Source organism: Clarias gariepinus, chromosome 22 (assembly GCF_024256425.1).
Source record: "Clarias gariepinus isolate MV-2021 ecotype Netherlands chromosome 22, CGAR_prim_01v2, whole genome shotgun sequence".
NCBI classification, from domain to species: domain Eukaryota; kingdom Metazoa; phylum Chordata; class Actinopteri; order Siluriformes; family Clariidae; genus Clarias; species Clarias gariepinus.
Window position 1 is genome coordinate 21,322,692 of NC_071121.1, and position 25,039 is coordinate 21,347,730.

Consider the following 25,039-nt stretch of genomic DNA (forward strand, 5'->3'; position numbering starts at 1 on the left):
CCTTAACATAAACAAGGCATAAGATACTTAACCTTACTTGCAAAATTGCATTACTTTGTATTAATAAGTTGTGTGCAGAATTCTGCCGTACAGAGAGAGATAGGTGGAAAATGTATGTGGGCTTCAACCTGAAATAATAATATCACAGATCACATAAAAATGATCAGCTTATTTCAAGTTTACGTCAATGTCGGGTGCTAATGCTAGTAATAAATAAGATATAAGAATAAAATATTTATAAAATGTCTAGAAATCGGTTTAATGAGATAATCGTGGATTTGTTAGATAACTTTGACCATATTCTAAATATTTTTATGTTCTAACTAAGTATTTTGCAGTGTACAGTATACTCCTGTTTGGTGGGAAAAAACCTGACTGCAATTTCTGCTTGCAGTTGCAGCGTCCTACCAGCAGGTGTCGACAGTGTGCCGAAAATAAAGCAGTGGATTTTTTTAGAGATTTAGAAATTGGGGTTTGTAAACGGGATATTTCTGTTGCCTGGTCTGACAGACGAGACGAGCCGCAAAGCAGACAGACCGCCTCAATAGGCAGGACTCAGTAAAAAAAAAAAAAGGTGGGCGGTTGATAGCGCAGGGCAAACTGCGCACGGTTAGTTTTCAGGCTCCGCATCAGGACTAATGAATGGAGGCTGGAGGCAGCTGGGGAACAAAGTCGCGTCTTAAGTCTAAAAACTAGGAAAAAAAATAAAATAATAATAAAAAAAACAATTTTAGAGAAGATTCGGCTGTGGGTTTGAGATGGATTGGCCAGGTACCTTTGACACAACTCCTTGGAGAAGTGAGAGATGATTGCTGTTTGGAGTTTGATGTGGTTTTTCTTTAACAAGCGATAGATGCTTTAAAGGAGGAAAGTTCATTGACGGATCGTCGGGAGGAGTTGTGGAGTTGTGTGTACTTCTTGTGGAGTTGTGTGTACTTCTTGTGGAGTTGTGTTTGTCAAACATATGACTGGCTCTGGGATGTGATCAACTGGCTGAACTGGATTTACTGGGAATTCGGAAAAAAGCTCAGATTTCAGACAGAGAATCTCAAAGCTGTTCTGTTTTTTAAGGCGTGGATGTGGTAGTGGAGCTTTATTTCAGCCATGGGGAATTTGGAAAGTGTGGATGGACAATCTGAGATGAAGCATCACATCATGCCGTTAAAGGTGCCAATGCCAGAGTCCGCCGAGCTCGAGGAGCGCTTTGCTCTGGTTCTGGTAAGCGCGCGCGCGCACACACACACACACACACACACTTCTATCCACACACTCGCACCTTGACATCCCACAATAAAAGTAAATATGTTGCCACTTTCAGTAAAATGTGTTTACAATGTGTTGGTTGTTTTCTCAAGTCCCTACAAGGAGAATAAAACCTCCTTATAAATAAAGTTTCTGGGGTGTTTTTGGTTCCCATCAAGAAATATTTATTTAAACAACAGCAGGCCCCCACACACCCTCACTGATCAATGTTTTTGTTTTATTTAGTGCTCACTCTGTTTTAAGTCTCACTCTGTACTGTGGTTTTTTAATATTTTATTATTATTATTATTATTATTATTATATCGTTACGCTATTTATTATTTAAAAAATAGATATGGACTCATCAAACAAACTGAAACGTTCTCTGGTGTGATGAGACTAAATTGGCCTTTCTCTTAAGTGCTATTTTTGGCAGGAAAACCACACCGTTCCTGCTGTGAAGCATGGTGGTGGTAGTCCTGACATTGAGCAACATGTTATTGTGCAGTATAAAGCATCAACGGAGCCTAGTGTTGTAATACTACTACTACTACTACTAATAATAATAATAATAATTCGGGCTGCACGATTTAATCAAAATACGACATTGCGATTATTTTGATCCATACTGCGATTATGATGTAAACTGCACTATGTTCCTGTGAAATGTACAGTTGTACCATCAGACGTATTTATCTAAGCCAGCACCAAATAATTGGACAAATTATCTCACTGGATAGATATTTAAAAAAAAAACAATAAATATTAACCATTATTGACATTTAATGTCAATGATGTAATAAATTGCAGCAATTTGAGATTAAATAACTGCACATAAACAACTGCAATTATATAACTGGTCTATATTTTGTGTGATTAATTGTGCAGCAGCAATAAAAGCATTAATAGTAATAATAATAATAATAATAATGATAGTTTCATGAATTTTAGCCAGATTTAGTTTTCATATATGTGAGGAACAGAAATTGCTTTAATCCTGAATACTGTACATAATAGCAGTTTTTGTGGATGGTTTTGTTGAGTCACAGAATATTTTTAGGTTAAAAACAAAACAGTACAACCTTTACTGCTTTCCTTCCTGTTGCACTAACCAGAGAGCTTTAGCTCGATAGTACTCCTATAACCTGGCCTATTTGTTCCAGGATGATGAAGATTAGAAAGTGCATCTGTGAGTCACTTACTCACATTTACAATTGCTGTAGATGTAAAGCGTAAAAGCATGTTAGTTTAACTATATCACATCAGCAGTATAAATAACATAGATCATATAATAATAATTTAGTCCAGATCGTACATAATGTACATCTCAGTCACTAGGGTTTTCCACCCTGACTTTTTCACGTCACACTTGTCATGGCGAAGTTTTCCGCCACTGCTGGTCCCACGGAGCACTACATTTTCTGAATTCCCCTAAAACTCCTACGCAGAGTGGAGATCATAAAAGATCCGCCCCCCTCTTTTTCTCTCGTTCTCTCTCACTCTTTTCCCGTCTACTCAGTGAGCACTGCACAAAGTTCTACACTTAAAGCATAATAATCATGTGTTACGATGTGTGACTGCTGACTAATTTGTAAATACAGACTTTAAATCTGTGCACTAATGCAAGAGCCAGAAATCTACACGTCTAGTTTAATATCAATCTGATGCTGTTGTGTTGTGATGTGTAGTGTAGTCTCATACACTGCTCCTGTTGCACTGTTTGTCTTATGTATGGTGCTCCCGAATAGTCCTGGAGTCCTGTTTCCTCCCTTTGTGTATGTCCGTAGAAAAAGAATGATAATTTCAGATAATTATATGAGAAAATAAAAAACAACAACACAAAAAAAAAAGCCCAAAAAAAACGAGGCGTTTCCCCAGTGTTGGAAATAAACCTTATAATGACAGCGCTGTAATCTTCATGGACACACTGTTAATCCTCCTCAGGCCCAGAGGATCCTTGTGAAGTCTGACCTTGTGGTTGAACGGCTCTGTTGAGTTTCTCTGATAATTACATAAAGCAATGGGAAAGAAAAACATACACTGGTGCTGTGCAGTATCCCAGTCAGGTTTGTACCCAGTAACATGTCAAAGTCGTTTTTTCAGGAAGATCCCTGTGCTCAGGAGAGGAAGAATCCACGTCTCAGCCCTGATTACAGGTCTTTGTGTGTTCCTGGTGCGTGAGATTTGCCAAGACACAGTCTGATCTGTCTTAGTGAGACGAGTTTCCAGATTCTTCATGATGTCTTAACAGTCATGCTTTGTCCACTTAACGAAATCTCTTATACTCTTTGGTTCCCGGGTGATGCTGTAACCTCTCACCGCCGTAGGCCTAGAGAGAGATGATTGGCCGAGCTCTCTCACTGGTGCTCCCACATTAATCACGGCTCTACAGCCAATCAGGGGCACCTGTGAGCTCACGCAAGCGGAAGGAGCGGATAGCGCTGTCCTCCGAGTGTGTAACGCCGCCCCAGTGAGCAGTTCGAAAAAATGCAGCAGACTGGCATCACATGGTTCGCAGAAAACACGTGATAGTCTTCGGCCTTCTCGACCGTATGGTAGTAGTAGCCTTAATGTGGGCGCCCCCTAGTGACAGGGAGGAACTGGACACGACTAAATTAGGGAGAAAATGAGGGAAAAATCCCCCCCCCCCCCAAAAAAAAGAATGATGTTGTTTTATAGGTTTACTTCTTACTTGCTCGTTAGAAGTGACTATTAAGGATTGCGTTATATAAATTTGTTTGTGTTATCACTTACCTTATAGCAGCTGTAAATCAGCTTCCTTGCTCTCTCTTTTTTGCAATCAGTATAAAATGAATATATATATATTTATTTATTATTTTTCTTGGTGGTATTATTAATGCAATTCATAAGTTAATAACGAGTTTAAAAAAAAATTTTGGCCTTGACAAAAAAAAAACTGTTGTGGCTGAGTAATCACTGTCCTCTTCATCAGTGGCAGACTGCCAGGAAGTAATGTCCAAGTATCTTTATTTTGCTCATGATGATTTTGCTGGATATGTGTGTGTGTGTGTGTGTGTGTGTGTGTGTGTGTGTGTGTGTGTGTGGGTCTGGGTATACCGTCTGTTCTCTCTCAGACAGCAAACAGCACCCTGTTATGATGTCATGATCACTCTTCATGCCAGAGTAGTAATACCCATAACCTAAAGACTTTAACAGGAGCCTAGCTGTGTGTGTGTGTGTGTGTGTGTGTGTGTGTGTGTGTGTGTATGTGTGGGCTGGGAATTGGGTCTCTGGGTTGTATCAGACTCTTTCAAGCACTTCTCAAATAAAACGCCCAGGTTCAAGTGTAATGTTGCACATGTGCTTTCTGCGAACCCCCCCCCCCCCACCTCCCCACCTTGATTGCTCCTTCTCTCCATGCTTTTCTCCATCTCTCTCTCTCTCTTTTGGGAGGAAGTTGCATTGTGGACGCTCCCCCAATGCAGCTCTGCATTTAACTTGTTTAACCGTAATGTTACACAAATAATCCGAATAGTCCAATCAAAACAAATACTGTATTGTGCAAAAGTCTTAAGGGAACCCAAATTTCCTTATATGTTGCTTTCATTCTTGATACTTTATTTCCAGACTTTCTTGTGTTTTTAATGTAGTCTTGAGCACTAGTTCTCCAGGCTTCCTGAAGGACTTTTTTTGGCTCTTATTTTTGGCAAGATTTCGGCTTTTATTTCCAGTCCAGTACCTGACCAGTTTTAAGCAAGTGGAGAAAGGAGGTTTCTGCTGAGGTTGTTGCATAAGCAACCTATTTATACACTGTATCCTTAGGCACTTTCTGGCATCCTGTCCAGTGTACCCCGCCTCCTGCCCGAAGCCTCCAGACCCCAGTGACCCTGTACACAGGATAAGTGGTGTAGAAGATGAATGAATGAATGAATGAATGAATGAATGAATAAGATAGATGAGACTGAATTCCTTTAACCAGTCATAACGCAGAGGGCAGGATTAATTGGAAAAGGTGGAAAACCAAGCCTAACCTCAAAGTTAAAGAAGAATACTTATTCTTATTTATTTGTTATCTGTTTCATGCAGATTAAATGCTTTTCACCTCTTTGTGAAAGTAAATAAAAGTGATTGTGATGAAATGTTTTGAGTCTGTATAACGGTGAGTCAGAAAATTCAGAATCAGAATTTATTTTAATGAACTTTTAGAAAAGACAAAATACATCATCATGCAGTACATACTGTACATGAAGAAATAATCTCACAAATATTAACGTAATCCCCTTGCTTGTTAAAAAAAAACTTCTGATGAAGAAGCGACCAAAATCAGGATCAAAGAGAGGATGCTTTAACATCTCAAGAAGAATTTTTTTTTGAGTGTCGACAGTGTGGGCAGTTTCTGGACGTGCAATGCCATGCAAGATCACAGTTCCTTTGGATAGCGGTTCTCTGTGTTTAATCTGAGGTTTAGATTCCAGATCATTGATAAGCATTTTGTTGTAGTGAGCACTGTTCATTGTTGAGCCTTTTTCTCGATAATGTTCCAATACTGACACTTGAGAATCCCAGAAAACTTTAATTTTCCAGCTGATGGTTGACATTTGAACTTCTTCTTGCTCTGCGATTGAGGATGTTTCCGTTCCATGTTTCGGCGTTTGCTCTCAGGGTTGTAGTGATGAATCCATGTCTCGTCACCAGTAACGGTTCAATTTCTGCTCGCACTCTAGTTACAAATGAACTGATGTAACACGTTCACACCTGCACAGCACATCTCATTGGATCAGTGTCCATGTAAACAGTTAAACTGGAATCTGTCATCGGAATGATTTTGATCCGATTGAAGAAATATTGTCCATGTAAAATAGCTAATGATTAGGGATGGGAATCACCAGGGATCACCTGACACGATATTATCATGGTACAGTATATACGTGCTGATTTGATTTGCATTGCCTTTCTGATTTTTTAAATATATCTGATGCAATATAATCATTTTTCATATTTACTACAGAAGATGCTGCAACATATTACCATCATACATGCAAGCGAATATAAATAAAAAAAAATATTTTGGAGTAGCGATACATGAATTCCCCTACAAAAGAATAACTGAACCATTTTCCCCGTGTCTCTACTAATGATTAATCTGCAGGCTGTCACTCCTGCAAGGCCATTATTATCGAATATTATTATTTGTATAGATTTTGACAAGTCTGATGCACCTCGAAGTTTTTTTGTGAATCCAAGAACGTACTTTACGGTTTGTCTGCAACATTATCAGGAGTGCAATTAAAAATATTGATAGCCAGGCTGATGATGTCAGAACACGTATTGTACAGTATGAGACAAGATTTGGGTATTTTCTACACTTCCCTGAAGTGAATACATATCTTCCCCTTTTGCATTTTCTTAATCGCAAGTTACAGCAGTGTAAAGTCTGTTTATCCCCAGAAATTCAAAAAGGAGAACCAAAAGTGAAAAGGCTTACGTACATAGCATTATGTCATATATCCGTTCGACTGACATCTTTTTTAAGCCTAAAAGGTTTTTGACAGTTTTAGTTTTAGTCTATTTTCACTACAGTGTTTGCTAAACTGCCACCCAGCTCAACATGATTTTTTAAGCAGATATCCTATCCAAGTTTGAAACGGAGCCGAAATAAAAATATTCCTCCAACATTTTCTCCCTAATTTGGTCTTGCCAATTCCCACCCGCCAGCGGGGAGTAGCTACCAAACAGAACGGGTGCGACAGATGCAAACACATGCCTCCTTCTGAGAATGAATCCAGGGGATATTTCTAAACCGTTGCTCGTGTTACATCAGAGGGCAATGTACAGTCTGTAATACTCTCAGAGTAAAGTGCTATCCACCCGCTTCAACATAAACGAGCTCTCAGACACCTACTTTTGGTTAGTTTGCTGTCCATCCTTAAACAGAGGCATGGTCAATTTTCTTGCCTTGGCTCCTGGTCATGGATGGCCGTGTCACTGTTAACACTTTGTGTTGGTAAAACTGATGTTTTTTATTATTATTATTATTATTATTTAGATTAGCCAGGATGACAGCACAGTGGCTAAGCGGTTAGCACTGTCGCCTTGCACCTTCAGGGCCTTGGTTAGATTCCTGTCTTGCGTCTGTGTGCATAGAGTTTGTATGTTCTTCCCGTGCTTCAGGTTTCCTCCCACATGCAGATTAGGCTGATTGGTGTCCACAAATTGCCTGTGTGTGTATGTACAGTATGTGCCCTACGATGGATTGTGTCCTTGCCTTGTGCCCTAAGTTTCCTGGGATAGGCTCCAGACCCCCACGACCCTGTATACGGGATATAGACGAGTGTTTGAGTTTGATCAAAACCCAGTATTTCATTTTATTTCTTTTTCTTTCTTTTCTAGAATTCATCTACATCTCGCACAGGTTTTCCCAGACTATTATACATATATAAAGTGCCCCTCTTATTATTCCAGGAACTGCCCAATTGAGTGTCAATTTCACCACTAATTACACTCCTCAATGCCTTCTAACCGATCAGGACAAAGAGACTCTTTATCTCTACTTACCTAGCAATCAGAGGCTCTAGCCTTGTGCATATAGTATGTGTATTGAGGGTGCGGCATTGTTAAGAACACTGTTGCCGTACTTGTTTGGATTTTCAGCTAGTTTCAACTTCAACTTCCAGTTTTCAAATCAAAACATCCCTGACTATTCCTTTAAAAGGGAAAAAAACCCTTAAACAATTTCACAGTTGTCTGCTTTTTATTCCAGAAGTTCAGAGCACCGGGCCTGGATATGTAACGTAATCTTTTCCAATTCCGAATAAATGTGACGCACGGCGGTGCACGTTTATGCGCGGGCATTATTAGCGATGATCTTGTGGTGTAAGACGATACACGAGGCACTCGTTAGATGATGGAAAAGATTTCTCACTTTCCACAAATATGGTTTGGTTGTTGCACCTTAACATGCAGATAATTGTCATGGGTGAGGCCTTGAGACATTCACCCCGGTGCATGTCTCATTTTAGAGGAACTTATTATGATATAATAATTAATATTAGGGTAGTGGCATCGCAGACACGACTCTGTTTGGTCATAACCGCAGAGATAGTTGCTTCTTTCCATTTCCCTGGTATTTATCCTTGAACGGAATGGCGATCAATTCCAAATAGACCTCCAGTCTGAGGAAGGTTGGAATAACACACGCATAAGCGATACAGTATGGACTGGAACTTATTACTCCCTCTGGCTTTCATGCGTCTGAGTCTGGAGTGGGGGATTCAGCTTTCCAGCTAAACTTCTCCATATGAGAACGAAGCTGGAGGCAGTGGTACAGTTTTTTTGCAGAGATGGAGCAGAAGTGTGTATGTATATGTATATGAGTGCGTATATGTGTGTGTGTGTGTGTGTGTGTGTGTGTGTGTGTGTGTGTGATATCCTCTTTCAAAGTGCCTCCGCTCAGCTTCTGCGCAGCAGATTCCTGTGGTTTGCTCTCACCAGAGAACTTTAGAGAAGGAAAAAATTCCTTGTTAAAACTGGCAGCGTGCCAACGCACCATGCCTTAATGACTTTACCAATACACACACATCAGGCATAGTTTTTGTATCCCTGTGATTACTTTTTATTAACTTGATTGCTTTGGAAGTATTTGCGTTTGCTGTTTACTCTGGTGCAGGCGCTGAAGGAAAGCAGTAAGAAAGTGTCGGTTAAGCTTGTTTACGTAATCGCATTAACTGAGTGCACTCTCCGAGGGCCGTTCAAGTCAAACCAGGACTTTGGATTACGCAGAAATACAGAACACAGTTATGAGAGGACGAATGATGTTTATCTCGCTATAGAATCCCTTGCTACGCTAATCCACTTATCCTTAGTCTTTCACTACTGCTTGGGTACCATCAAGGTCTTCTCAGTACACCGGCTTCACGTTTGAAACACTGGCCTCCCAGGAACTGCTTAAATGGTCCACACATATGGGAATCACTTGAAGCGAGATCAGGACTGTACAGGGGATGTGGCGACCACAACTGTAATGTGCAAGTGGTGTTGGTGAAAGATGCGCTCCCACAGACATACCTGTATGTGCCTCTTATGCCAATTGGTGACATGTTATCCGTCGATTTTCAGGAATCAGGCGCTCCACTCTGAATGTTTCCAGGAACGACTCGAATCCGAGCCACCTCGGCTGGGACGTTTGCGCCGTTCAGATGCACACATCTAGCACTATGATCATGGTTTATGAATGTGTTCAGTAGTTTCCTGAAAGCATCATTATCATCGAGACAGAGGGAGTGTTCATCGTGAGGCTCAAGCGACCATTAAGTGATACTTTTGAGGAGTTCATTTGGTGAAACCCCTCCATTGTTGTCAGCATTTTTTCCGACATTATCTATCAATCCATGGCAGGAAACTTCATGATCAGATCATGGCTGAGCAAGTGAGTTTAATGTGACAAACAACAGGAATAATTCGAATATAATGTTTTGTGTTTATGCCTAAGTCTTTCTCTCTTTAAGTAAGTATCTTATGTTTTTCAGAGCTACTAAAATTAAAAACTGCTCTTTTAAGGGGATTTTTAGGCTCCTACTCCTACTGTGTGTTTGAATGTATAAATCACTCTGGAATGCATGTGCCCTACGACAAGCAAACAGAGTCAGCCCCACTACTCCACCCCCCCACCCCTTCCCTAGTCTTTCCGCTTGTCCCCTTGACCCCTGAAGAAACCACTGGCCCCGCAGGGTTCCATAGTTGCCACTCAGCTGGAACCAATCCAGCCAGTCCGTAAGCCTCGTTTACGGCATCTTAAAGTTAGCTCTACCTGCACGGCACGGGAGGTATGGCACGGCATGAGTGTGTCTTTATGTATGGCTTTGCTTCCAGAAGTCGCAGTAGGGGTCCATCTTTATTTGCTGCTTGTTACGCCAAAAAAAAAAAAAGCTTTGGAGGGCAACATCTATCTGTCCAATAATAGCAGATCAGCCGGCATCCTTTTTTTTTATTGATATACACCCATGACAACACACACCCACACAGACTCACACACACAGGTGCATGCTGTTTATGTTATGATCGTGGAAGGTCTTTGAGGATGGCGCCACGCTAAGCTCAGGTGTTAAGGAGCAGCTTGTGTTTAGCTGTGTGAGTAAAGCCGTCTTTGAGGGAGGTCTTTTTAACAGACTCACGTGGTTTTATACATATGAGTGACTGAGAGGTATTTGCTGTTAAAACCGTTTTTTCGAGATCTTAAATACGATATTAATTATTCTCTACATTTTATGTTTATTTAAGGTTTTGTAAAATCGTGAAATTGTTTTAAAATTTCTTTAAAAAAAAACTCTAGGGAGAGGCAGTTCTGCCTTGTCACTATCAGCGGCTACAGTAATTCAGATAACTACTTTTTAGAACCATGGTGAGCAGAAAAGCATCTAGGGTTAATATGAGAATGAGGCACAACACAATTCAAAACTTGAGATAGAAGCAACTGCTTAAAGGTTTCAGGTTAATCCAAACTGGAACAGTTACAAACTGGAAAGAAAAAAAAAAGTTTGCATGACATCATGCTGCTGCGAAACAATTGACAGGTGTTCCTAATAAAGAGGACTGTCAGTGTGTATCATATCAGCCTCTTTAGTTTTTCAGGATAACCTCCACAACTGTTTGAACACTAATAATTTGATCATTTGGTTGCTTCAGGAACAGCGTAGTGCAGAAGAAGAAAAGGGTTCCATGTGTGTGTGTGTGTGTGTGTGTGTGTGTGCATTCGCGCATGCCAGCGCAGCTGTGTTCAGTCTACTCGGAGCACAGCTTTCCTCTCCAGCACAATAGCAGCTCTGTCGGTGTGTTGTTTTAAAGCCTGGGCCTCATCCTCTCCGAGTCCTTTGTGCTCCGGTCGCTCACAGGAACGGCTGCGAGCTCTTAATGATCGGGCAGATAAACGCACTCTGATTTACACACACCCCGAAGGAAATGGCTCCCGCTGGACATGCCAAAGTGATCTCCCTGTCACAATGATTTAAGTTTTCCTCGCTTCTGTGCGGTAACGTGATTGTGTAATCGCAACGTCCGGTTCATTCTTCACTCTTTTCTTCTCGCTTCTTGTCGTACACGCTGCCGTCATCATTCTCCCACTGATAACGCAGTCGTCCTGTCTCGTTTCACGCAGAGACAGACCCTTTGCTCCCCACAGACACAAAGGAAAACATAAGATGATAATATCTGTGACACAATTCTTTTTTGGGTATGTTCGTGTCAAACTGGGACTTTAAATGATAAGTGTAAAGGCTACCTTTGTTTCTCTGTATAATCCCCTGCTACACTAATGCACTCATTAACCCAAAGGTTAACAGATGTATCTCTTCTGCAAGTTGGCGAAAAGTTTCCAAGGATCAGGCGTTCCACTCACAGGAACGCCCTTCAGTAGACTCCGAGCCATCTCGCCCAGAATTGTCATTTACGCTTGCACAATACAAATGATCATGTCTTATCACCGTACAGTACCATGCTTCTGCTTCCAATGTCAATTGGTTTAAAGCCTTCATTAATACAGGATGCTGTGAAAGTATTCTTCACTAATTAATATAAAAAAAGGCCAAAATATGTCCAAATACTCAGAAATAGCCATTTGTATTTGTTTATACTGTATGTGCTGATGGTCTTTTAATGGGTAAATTCCCGACATGCTCAGTGTGTATGCATGGAGGACTTGTCTCCTGTAAGGCTGCCCGAAGAAACAAACAGGACATCCTCGGGTCCAGAACGGCGTCTGTTTTTTTTAATGCTCTGTTTAGATTTTATTTGACGTACTTTGCATTCCTACGACCCTGTCACGTATCAGAAATCCCCAAAATAACCCCCGATTCGTAAATCTATTTTGAGCTACTTAAGCTTAAGTACAATTTTTTTTGGACACTGATGCATGTACAAATGAGATTTTAAAAAAGTATGACTTTTATTTTCGGACACAAACGAAAAAATGTCCTAAAATGTTCATTACAGAAAAACTTCATTTTAACCTCACCATAGTACTTACTGTACAGTACAGGAACATCTTGACCCAAATGAGACGAGCGCTTTTGAAAATTACTGTACTGGATCGTTTAAGTAATTTATGGTTTGCAGGCTTCACAGATGGCCAGGTGAAAGGGAAGCTGCGATGTCACTGTTTTAGGGCCTGATAGATTTAATGCTCTCACATCTGGTACCCCTGATGTGACCTTGAGGAGCTGACACGGCTGAGATCACGGCGCTCCAGGAAACCTGCTTCAAAGTGCCCTCAAAGATAATGTGCTTCAAATTGGCCTTGCCTCAATAACAAAAGGGTGGAGGTTGACCGTGCCCTTCACCATGGAGTGGACTGTAAACAAGTTCCTCCTTTTTGGAAAAAAAAAAAATTGTGCTCTAATTGCCACGTATTCGCTCTCATGTAGACAGGAAAATAACAGTCATCGACTGGCTCAATGGGCACCCCGGCCTTACATGATAACCCGGCGGTGAAGTTACTTTTCATTTAGCTCCGAAATAGTTTCGAACTTTCTGGCTTCAGCTAAAAACGGTGAACGTGACGACGACAGGGAATTAACAGAGGGCGTTCTGTTCCCCGGGAGAGACTGTATCAAGAGTCTGTGTCACTTCTTTTCCATTCTAACACTAGTGGAATGCATGTCGTCTGGAGTCTTCTGGAGGACCTTCAGTCTCTCTTCATGTCTTCTTGATGAGCTTTGTCTTGAGGATAGATAATAAAGGGCTGCACTAGCCTGCAGGACGCAGACCACAGCTGCACACTGTGTAAATGTTAACAGTCTAATGTTTCATGGGGATTTAAGAGGCCGTCTGCATATTAACAGTTTTCCCAGTAGTGTATTTGGAGGGATTTGTGTGGAGGACAGATTTTAGTTGCACATTTGTTAACCTTTCAACAAGCCTCCAAGGCTGTGCCTGGATTACTCAGTGATTGGAGTGCTTATTTAGCCCTTATGGTTTTGTTTACAATTCAACACCGAATCTATGAACGTTGCATTTGAGAATGAAAATGTGGAAGTCCCGTTCAGGCGACACTATCTACTTTTTACACAAATGCACTAAATTACTTATTAGTTAAATGGAATCCATGCATACTGTCTGTCCTGAAGACTTTCAATATCACAGTATAACTGAACATAAAAGGAAAAAAACTCAAATCTTTTTCTTCTTTTCATGAACTTTGAAAAATTGCATAATGCCACTTGCAGTGACAGCGCAGATAAAGTATAGCAATTGATGATTAAAGCATAGCAAATAGATAGAAAGGATTAATCATTATCTAACTGTAATTTGGTTATAATGAGATAATTTCATTATATAATGTCATTGTAGGTATAATGTTGTTTTTCTCCCAGTGTTTGGTGGGTTCTCCGGTTTCCTTCAAAAGTCCAAAGACACCCAGATTGGGTTAATTGGTCTTCTCAAACTGTGTGAATATTAATGAGTGTGTAGGTGTGTGTGATGAACTGCCACTCTGTCCAGTGTACCCTGCCTCATACCTGAATACTCCTTGGCTCCAAGCTCATGACGGAATAGAGGATGCCACAGGTTTTATGCCAGATGCCATTTCTGACGCAACCCTCCCATTGTTTCCTTACCAGGCATTGGACTGGAGCTACATACCACTCAGAATGATAACATGGAATTAATTACCAGTGCAAATGTACCCTTAAAACAACAACATTTTAAACTGGAGCTTTTACCTGGATCGGTGATTGGTATGAATGCGACAGCACACAGCGTGTGGGTCTCTAGTGGGTCAGGGTTAAGCACGCAATGCGTCCACCACAGCAACCGGAAACCATGTCCTTCTCAGGCTATCGGCTTGTTATATTGATTTGAAATCATTTTTGCAACTTTGTGTTAGAAGCATTCGTCTTCCCATCATCATGTAGTCAACTGTGTCATCAAATCAACCTAAACCTAAATTGAAGATTAACCAACTTGACAATAGCTAAGCTAAATAGTTAGCTAGGTTCCTGATAGTGAACCAGCTTGTCTTTATCAGAGTAGAGTCTTGAATAAGCAAATAATTTAACAATAGCCAATCATGTTGTCATAGTATAGTAGCATGGTTTGGAGTTTTTGCAGTAGTAGCTGTTGGCGTATTTCATCTCCTGCGGCTAATTTATGAAACTTCCTGTGGCATAGTTGTAGACATAGTACAGGAAATCAAGCTAACGGACATGCTGTAGCTGAACCAACCATAACGCATTTGGGCTAATTCAGGAAAATGTTGCATCACAATCAGGGAAAAGAAGCTTCTAGATACAGTTATACAATACACCAGAAATTCATTCAAAAGTGCAGCAAATGTCAATCACTTTAGCAGATGTTGCTTACAACTTCATTAATGCCTGTAAGTTCATTTTAAACAGATTAGCGTGTATGTGTGTGTGTGTAGAAAGCACATTCCACAATGGTTTGTCATGGAGATTGTTTGTGTATCTTGTGTAAAGGAGCAGTAGGGGGAGGTCCAGTCCTCGAACACCTCCGACCCCCTTCCCTGTGTCTTCTCCCTGCTGGAGGATTGAGGGAGGCCTTTTGTGGAACCACCGCTTTGTTGTGATTGCCTGGTTCAGGTTACGCAATTAAAGCTTGGTAGATCAGGTGTCAGCGTGGTGAAAGGAGAAACAGCTTTTTCACACACTTCAACATTTGACCTGTTTAATGGCAGGGGACCGGCCTGAGAACAAGCGAGAGCTTTTAGTTGTGCATCTTGAGCATGACCCCGTTCCTGTCCTGTTGCTCTATAAAGATCCAAACAGGTTCACAGCACCAGACTTATCCATCATTGAGATTTGTCTAGAGTGTACGGACGACAGTGTTGATCATATGCTGCATGAGTGGGGCATTAAACATGATTTCCTTAAGCTTAGTAATATCCTTTTAGATCACTCAAAGAACGACACTCACGTCTGTCCTGGTTATTTTTCCTAAACTAGACCCAACTTAGTTAAACTTCCTTGTATTGTTTGGGATTTTTGTCTATTTAAAGCCACAGCTGCAGAGATCTCAAAACAGAAGCCGTGTCCACTGTCGTCCATAAAATAAGACAAACGTCTTTAATAAAGTATTGTACTGTAACGGAAAAGCTAGTCAGGGCAATATTTGCTTGCAAACACCTTCCCTATTGGAAGCCTGTGAAGCAGGACGTCTTGAGCTTTATCCAGTCTTCTTTGGCGCATGCAGAGCTGGCTAGTTTCACTCAGCAGAATTTGTGTTCTCTCACTGCCACTGGCCAAGATCTGCTGAGTAAAAATGCGCAAAGAAAATATATTCTGTCTGGAGCCTTAGCCATAACTGTGTCCTGCGACTGACTTCATAATAATGTTCAAGATCTTTCTTTAATAATGTAAAAGACTTTATCGGGTGATGATGAAACTGGTGACCAACCAACGAAGGCTTAGGGTCGAGTGGCGAGAACAAGGGCATCGATCTTACAGCGCTGGTGACTTAAATTTGATGACTTTTTTTGCATTAATGTGACATAGATCCGATTATTTTAGGGCTGTCTGAACACAAATCTGATAATGTCACTTTCATATGTGGTATTAGATCGGATCTGTATGTGAAGTGTGATCATGCAATTTTTGAAAAGGGCACATTGGAATTCATGCCACTTTTCGCCTCTGTGCATGCGTGGCGTGCTTGCTGACGTCAGCCAGCACCGGCTGCGCAGGGATTTCATGGCAGTGATAGCTCCTAAAACAGCTAAAAACGTCTGGATTTCTTCATTCTTCTGGACCTGAACAAATACAGCCGACTAACTGCTTGCCATCCGCCAGAACAAAATCCGAGCATATTTTGACTAAAATAGTCCAGGTACGGGCGAATCCATTGTTAGGAATGAATGAGCGGGCACACAAATATGACGTGTTTTAATCCAGATGGCACAAGTGAAGACGTATCGATGAAAATTACACCAATTTTGGTGGGGGCTCATAAATAATGGAACAAATGGCTGACAATCTGTTCCCTCATTAGTCCAAGTCTAATCAAGCAGATGAAGGGACTGGAGGTGGTTCTGAGTGTTACATTATTGCATTTGGTACTGTTCACTCAAACTCTCAGCATGAGGTGCAAAGGCGTGTCTATGCGAGGAGGCCATCATTAGGCACCAAACTCTTTAAATTAAAGCTGAAAGTCTTGACTTGAGTGTTTTGTTTCAAATTCATTGAGGTCGTGTTCAGAGGCCAAATGGCAAAAAAAGGAACTGATTTTAAATATTGATGATCTTCAGTATTTGGAAAACAGTTTTACAGCCATGCCAATATTTGAATTGACAGCACTCTTGCTCACGTGATATTGCTTAAATGATAATCTGTAAACAAGTGCATAACGCATAAAGCTTCTGACACAGGTTTTTATCCACAAAGCAAATTCTGCAGCCATTTCATTTACAGTATATACAGAGTTGTGATGTTATATTAATATTAGGTCATTCGAGCATTTGATTTTATTGTATACCAGCTCCTTATTATAAGATATGGCAGCACACGGTGGATTAGTAGTTAGCACTGTCGCCTTGCACGTCCGGATTTAATTCCAGCCTCGGGTAGGTGTGCATAGGTGTGCGCTTAATGGGTTTCCTCTGGTTTTCTCCCACAGTCCAAAGACATGCAGATTAGGCTAATTGTGGTTCCCAAATTGCCCGTAGTGTGTGAATGCGCGTGCGAATGTTGACCGGAGGTCTTACCACGATCATACAATGGGAATAAATACAATGGTAATCACCATTGTCCTCCAAGGTCCCTAGTTGGACTGCAGATGTTTCCAGATGTAGAGATTCTAAGATATAGTTTTTGCATAACTCAGTATTTGGTAACGTCGAAGTGAATTTGTCTCACAGTTTAGTGACGAAGGTTATTCGCAGGAATAGTTTCGCTACAGATTTGACAAGGCTTTGTAACGCTTCATGCTGGATCTGAGCCAGTATCTGGACCTTGATCATGGGAGCAGACACCCCATCCAGCAAATGGATGTTCCCCAAACAAACCTTATTCACATTGTTTGTGTTTTTAAATGCAGCATGAAGGACTTGCTGACCTGAACTCCCACTGGCCTCTCAGAAACAACATAAAACCAAATAAGGTCTAAGGAATGTGTTGTCCTGTTTTAGCAGCATTATGACTGAATTTGTGGTTTGTACTGTACTGCAAAGCCCTGTAGAAAAGCTGTGTGATGATGTTATGGTATTATTCTTATCAACAGTTTCCTTAATAGCTTGAAATGTCAGTGTAAAAAAAAAAAAAGTTCCTGTTTTCTACCATTTTTATTACTTTCTGTTTTATTTAGGGATTTCCTGCTGTGTTGCAAAATTAAATCCAATTCACTAATATACACCGAAATCCATATCAAAGTTCTACAAATCTTTAAAACATGCATGTCCATGCATAAGCTCTTACACTGAGCCTCATAATAACATGTTTATTAACATTTGGTTAAATTTGTGAATCCGGCATGAGTTTTTGTTCGGGTTGAGCCCGGAAAACATTCACACATGTTAAACCCCAGAGTGCCAGTGTGTGTGCAGGACATGTGAGTCATGTAATACCACCACAATGCTTCTTCAGTGTCCACTGTGCATACTTTAAACAGTTCTAGACTGACTCTTTCATTCAGTGCTTCTAAGCCTTTGAATTTATTTTACCTGACGCTGCATGTTGAGGTTGACACTTCTTCTTTCGTCTTTCTTTCTTCTTGTCTTCACTTGTTTGTCATAGAATGGTAAAACCACAGTCCAGTGGATAGGAAAGACATAATAAGGAAGTGGAAAAAAGGCTGTAATCTAGCATAATTACATATAGTTAAGTTATTAATATTTATGATCATGGAATTTTGTACCGGATGCTCCCGCTCAGTGATTCTTGCTTTTTCTGCTTTTTTTACCCTGTATGTTAACAACTTTAATGCATCTTTGGTATTTCCTAATATTTTACTCTCTGCGACAGGGTTGAGAAAGTTCAGTATTGTGATTTGTATTTTGAAAATAGCAGTACAAATCAATGTCAGTAAAACTGGAAAATGACGTCACAGTCAAACTCTGATGTACAATAAATTACAAACAGCCTGGGGATCATTTGGGTACCACAACAAACAAAATGTGTGTCTTTGTCGTTATATTTATATATAAATAATAATTCACTGTTGCCAGTTTGATATATATATAGTTTGGCGTATTTATGCATAAATAATATTTCACTTTTGGTAGTTTGATCGTTTAAAAAATAAAAAAATATTAATATTCTAATCTAATCAGACTTTTGTGATAATATTGTGATAATGATTGATAATATAATCCTTTTTGCAGGAACAGTATTTTGCCTCATTAACGTGTGTCTAACGTACTTGTCCTTGTTGTCAGTGGTCTGTTATTCACTGTTGATGATGTTTGAATGGAAGAATGATAAATGTCAGACGGGAATGGCGCTTTGTTAAACCATTACAGTCTCTCTTTTCATCGTCTGAGTCGACATCAAACAACAGAAGCGAGTTTTGTCCGCGGTGTGGCTTTCGTCAATCTATTGTGGCGCAAAACAGCTTTGTTTAGGCAGTTGATCTGGAGGTTTTTTTTTGTTGTTGTTGTTTTTTTGATACTGTGAGCTTAGAGCGAATAAAAAGTCGTGTGTACAAAAATGTCTTCTCACTTAAATGTTGAGCTCTCATTCCCATCGCCCAGATCCCATCTTGATAGGCAAAGCATGCTGTGAATGTAGGAAATGCCAAGTCTCATTCCTGCGATGAGGTTATTAATAAGGCGTTGCTTTCTTCCAGTTAAGCTGCAAAGGCACAGACAAAGTTTTCAATTAAAGTGCACTTTTACTGTGTACTTTCTTACTGTAATGCTTCATGCTGGATCTGAGCCAATATCTGGACCTTGATCATGGGAGCGGACACCCCATCCAGCAAATAGATGTTCCCCAAACAAACCTTATTCACATTGTTTGTGTTTTTAATATAAGTTCCCCAGACCCCATCAGTACAGATTTATTTGAAAAACATATTCCAACATTATTAAATAACAATAATGTAAATGCGAACAATAATAGTTTGGCTGTTTATTGAAGCCATTGAACTTTTTATTCCTGAACTTTCCACTGACGGAACAGAATTTCTATTCAAATTGTAATTAGATTTAGGTCGACATTTATAGCAAACCGACATTTTGAAGCTCTTTGGGTTTTGGAATAAACCCATTCAATTCACATGGCCAGTCAAACATACTAACAAGTATGAGAATGTTAATAAATCTAATACATTTCAAAATGGTGGGTTATGGTTTCCATCATTTTTTTAGAAGAAAATCTAGGCATCCCTGGAATGCACTTTAAGAAACATTGGTCTAGAGTCCTTATTTTCCAACCTTTTGTGTGTTTGAGGTCCACTGATTCACCACACGGCCTCACATCACTGGACACCTCCTGACTCGTGGAATGAGGTGCTTATGCCAAAGTAAAAAGCAAAGACACATGGAACCTTCCATCAGTATGGAAACCATGCCACCCTGATGGTTGGAAATCAGGTCATTGTTGCCTCAGAGTCCAGTGTCTATATTGTGGTCTGGACTGGCCAGCTAACCCTTTCGAATTCAACACCACAGCCCTTAAAAAGGTCCACAGAGCTTTGAACTGCGAAAGAAACCATGCAATTCCTCTCTATTTCTTTTCAGGCTCATGAGCGATAAAACACAATATTTCCACTTCTTGCGTTGTGACGTTTTAGTCCTTGAGCGTTTCAACTAATCAGACTACGTAAAAATCCTTCGCGAGATATAAGGAATCCGATCCTCAGGCCGCTTGCTGCTCAACCTGCGCTGCGAGACTTAAAGACAAAGGAGAATAATTCTACATCAGATAAAGATCTGCTCGTTATCTCTTTATCTACAAATCCTATTACTGACCACAAGAGAAGAAGACAAAACCGAAGACTATACCGCCATTTAAGACCTCTAATTTAATTTCAGTTTTACAAATGGCCTAAAATGATGAGTGGCCAGGCTCTAACAGCCAAAGGTTCAAGCATACAGTACTGTTTGTACCAAACTTATTCCTAAATAAAAGCCATTTTCATGGTAATGTATTCGAACATTGATCTTTACGTATTGTTGCACTTACTCATCACAGAAGACACAATTAGCTGAATCTGCATGTCCTTGGACTTTGGGAAGAAACTGGAGTACGTGGAGGAAACACACCAAACACAGGGAGGAACATGCAAACTTCATGCACACAGACCCAAGGATCGAACCCGGATCCTGGAGGTGCAGGGCTAACCACTAAGTTGTTAACAAACATGTAACACTGATTGAATAATTTTGCTACTAACAGTTAATGTATGTAGTGCAGCAGACGGTGGGATTCAGGAAGCTGTGCCATAGCTGAGGCGCATTGTTTTATCGTGAAACGCATTACAAAATTCATTCTTGTAGCTGCTCTATATATAAAATCTAATATTCCATACATAAAATCTGTTTGTCCCAGGCATGCAGGGCTACTGACTTACCCACCTCTGTGCTAATGATCAGCATTACTATCCAGGGAATGCTCAGCATGAAGCCAGGCTCTTTAAAAGGCACAACATAAGTTTTAAAATCTTCACTTTGATGGATCAGTTCTTTGTTGTGCAGAAGTGTTGAGGAGTTGTGAGCTCATCAGCGAGTAGGCAGCTGTTTGTAGCAACACTGTACAGAGTGGGAGGGTCCCATGCCATTACTGACATTTCATTTGGGAGGAAAGGGAGAGCACGCAAACACGCAAACACAAACACATACATCTCCTCCAAGCAAAAGATCTTCCCTGAGGGAAAAATAGAGGAAAGTAAACAACTTAAAACCCCATCCTCTTTTTCAGTAAAATGGAGTTTAAAACGTTAATTTATAGTAAACTGCAGTTGTTATAAACAAGACACATTCCAGTTGTAGCGCTGGACATCTGGAATTGATGGCGGCTCTCGTTCTGAGATGTAACAAGAAACGTTTTGGAAACGGAGCGTTGTCAGGAAACGGTAGTGTAAATTCGAGTTCCAAACTGAAAGGTCATATCTCTGGTGATCAGGTGATTATCTGGGTTGTAAACACCGGCCATAAAGATACTCTGTCTGGAAGCTAAATAAGTTTTCAAGCCAAGGCAAAAGTAGAAAATCTATTGTTTTGGCTTGTCTCTCTTCTCCGAGGTGATTAGACTTCATTCAGAATTCACGCTGATGAATGAGGCTCCAGCAGTCATTTTTTCCGAAAGATCAGCCCATAAAAATGATTTATGTGAACTTTTGGAAAAAGAGCTTCTAGCACTGGAACAGTGCATGTATGTGTAGGTGTTTTTTGTTCGTTCTTCTTTAGCTGAGCGTTTTGCGATAACTTGTCCCTGTCATGGCCTCTGGCTCTGGGTGAGCAGGTTAGTGTGATTTGGGTGGATGAGTTTGAATTGAACACGGAGGCTCTTGTTGATGGGGGTGCCAATGGCTCTTTCATGATAAACACCATTTGTTTCTTCGCCCTTGAGAGATCTGTCACATGCTGGGGCACTCTGCCTGAATCTCTCATTCCCCTCCCACTATCTCCACCTGGACTTTATCTAACAGGCCAGAGATGCGATAAGCATGTTTATGCTTTGGCCCAGTGCTGTGGTATAAGCCATTTGTGGTTCTTGATCTTGATTGGTCAGAAGGTGTCGATTCGTTTCCTCTGTTAGAGGCTTTGATGATTTATTGAGCGAGCATGGGTTTTATAATAATACTAGCGACAGGAAAAGAGATATTTTGAAATCGAAAAGTAGATCGGATAAAGATAGAGTTTGGTCTTAAAACAACTCCAGCGCATTAAAATTCACTTGCTGTTATTTCAGCAGTGAAAATATTAACTTATTTATGTAAAAGTTTGTTCCTATACATATCCATATATATTATTTATATACATAAGAGGAACATCCACTGATTAATATGCTGAGATGGCGATGTTTACTTAACATCTATGGAACACGTCTCCAGTGTTCGAGTATTGTAATGTCAGTAGGCTTTCCAGACTTTGACAATGTTTCTGCAGCATGACAATCTCTGGAGTTGTCAGTGAAAGAGAGAGATATGTTTGGACAAGTGATAATGCGTTACAGGTTTTCTCCATTGATTAGTTAAGGAGAGGAAGTGGAGATAGAAGTATGGTGCATTGTTCCTTGCTGTGGTCCAAGAGGAATAAAACAAATCAGTACAAACAAAACACACATCTTGTTTTCTTGCTTACTCATGAGAATTAATGCTGGTTTTCATACACTGACTTCAGCTTCATGAGAAACCAGAAGTATCGTTAGTTTCAAATCTGCAGATCAAATATTATTCACCCGTGAAATGGTAAAAATAAAACCGTGACATTGTTATCTGATCGACTAATATGATGATCTTTTGTGTAATCAGAGTTTAGTTGGGATAATTACTCATTATTACTCATCACTCACAATAACTGCATCATAAAATGCTTGCTTTGCAGTTGTTAAAATGAACAAGGGATGGCTTTGACGAGCACATCGGCGGCGGCGAGGCCACCTTAGGCCGGGGATGATCTCATGCGACAGGATGCTCTATTGAGGTCACGGGCCCTGAGGTCGGGGAGGGAGGGTGTTGATCTGAAAGAGGATGGAGACATTTCTGTGAGGTCGTCTGCATATTTACAAGACTGTGTGGGCTGACGCTTGTCTGTTTGCTGTCTTTCAGAGCTCCATGAACCTTCCCCCGGACAAAGCACGCCTCCTCCGGCAGTACGACAACGAGAAGAAGTGGGACCTGATCTGTGACCAGGTGGAATATTTATTTAGACCTGCGCTACCTTTGTCGCTGTGTTCTAAAGTGAAACACCATCTGCTTAAGGCCTGTGTATATAGAGAGACTCAATCAGAGTCTGGTGCATAATCCTCATAAATGTCTGTGTGTATTATCCCAGGCTGTTTCCCAAGCTATATTCGGCTTTATAAAAACAATAGGATTGCATCAGATTACAGCGTCTTGTGAAACTTAAACATAACGTTATAATCAATGAGCCAACAAGGGAGAATTCTAGAATTGTATGAGGGGCATTCAAGTCAAACCGGGACTTTTGATTCAGTGATGAAAATAAAAACTACCTTTATTTCTCTATATAATCCCCTGACACACTAATGCACTTACCTTATCGTTTCACTAGTGCTTGAATACCATCAAGGTAAAAGGTTTTCTGAGCCATGATCGATCGTATTCTCTGCTTCATGTCTGAAACGCTGGCCTACCAGGAACTCCTATAATGGCCCAAACACGTGGAAATGACTTAAGTGAGGTCATTACTGCACGGGGGGGATATGGGTTCCTGTAATGTGCAAGTGGTGTTCATGAATGATTGTGTGTAACGTTCCCCCAGACTTATGCATCTCTTCACGGCAGCAAATGCTGTAGGTTCTAAAAGACCTCGGCCAGGATCATCATTAACGGACGTCCTGTACTGGTTTTAACTGTTTGCACCATTTAAATGTTTTACTCCGGCTAAGTATCTCAATGCTTGAAGTCTTCTGCGAATGTCAATTGGTTTTACACCTTCATTTAAGATGAATTTCATCAAATGTCCCGGTTTGACTTGAACGCCCCATATATATTCATTAAAGGTAAACAATTGCAGTAAAACTTCCTAAAGACGTTTGTTTATGTTCGTCTGACTTCCTCTTCATGAATTCCTCCATATTTTGTGTTAGGAGCGCTTCCAAGTGAAGAACCCTCCACACACGTACATTCAGAAACTGAGGGGCTTTTTAGATCCAGGAGTCACACGCAAGGTAAGATGGAAGTGTGTGTATTATAACGACTTGCGTGTGGGTTATTTAACATGTTGCCTGGATGTAGTGTTCGGTGGTGTTGTGAAACAGGCTGTTTTGCTAAAAGCTTGATAAAAATCAGCTCTTTCTCCCTCTGCAGAAATTCCGCAGGCGGGTTCAGGAATCCACCAAAGTTCTGAGGGAACTGGAGATATCGCTGAGGACCAATCACATCGGGTGACTTATCCTCTTTGTCTGCTCTCCTCATCTGCTGACCCTCCCCCTTTAAATTTCTACATCTCTTCTGTAACTGATGGTCATTGAAAGCATGCTTTCTTTATCAGGCCGGTTCACACTGCCTGTAAAAGCTTGCTAAACGTGACTGATGGGGCTTTTCCATTTTGAACCATCATTTTTCTTTCATATTTCCTATAGTAAAGGGCTACAGCGCTGCAGATCCTGCCAATCTCTTTACAATGCACTGTATGTGTGTGTGTGTGTGTGTGTGTGTGTGTGCCCAGATGGTTTTCATTGTACCCACCCTCCATCCATTTTTACCAGCAGGAAACACTGTTGTGTATGCTGGAGAGTCAGGAAGCCCAACAATAGAGTGTGTGAAAGGACACAAAACACACATGCATAAGACAAAAGAGAACCACACACAGTGAAATACAATGAAACTCTGTGCAATGGTGATTTCATTCACATACATAGTGAAGTTATAAAAAAAAAAAAAAAAAGTCCTGTAACAGTTCGGCTGTACGGTTAATTACCGCGGTACAAAAAGATTGTCTATTTTTAGCTCATAAATAGCACAAATATTAACTGCGTCCCCAGTTTTCTATTTATTCCATGTATAACTTGTGTAACATTGGATGTGTACCAAATTCATAAGAGGACCTATTGTTTTCTGGGTTGGAGTGAATAGTAGGATTGTACAGTATATCATTACAGTGAAGAGGTGGAGAAAAGTAAATGACAAACAGAACTGTGTGTTAAAAAGAATGTTTACTTTGAGCCGATTGTGAATAAGCGCCTCGGCTGAGAACAGCAGCAGCGAC

General features: G+C 40.5%; 1 protein-coding gene across 5 annotated transcripts in view; it reads left to right on the forward strand.

Moving 5' to 3' along the window:
* Positions 1-536: 536 nt before the first annotated feature.
* Positions 537-25,039, forward strand: part of fmnl3 (formin-like 3) — a 51,465-nt gene continuing 26,962 nt past the window's right edge. For 3 of the 5 annotated variants that reach the window (XM_053482062.1, XM_053482063.1, XM_053482061.1), the window contains exons 1-4: positions 537-1,218; positions 22,915-22,998; positions 23,919-23,999; positions 24,139-24,215. In XM_053482062.1, the coding sequence (XP_053338037.1) occupies positions 1,105-1,218; positions 22,915-22,998; positions 23,919-23,999; positions 24,139-24,215 (356 nt within the window). In that variant the 5' untranslated portion in view covers positions 537-1,104. The remainder of the gene's footprint in view (positions 1,219-22,914; positions 22,999-23,918; positions 24,000-24,138; positions 24,216-25,039) is intronic. The other 2 variants (XM_053482059.1, XM_053482064.1) reach the window with 2 other exon arrangements.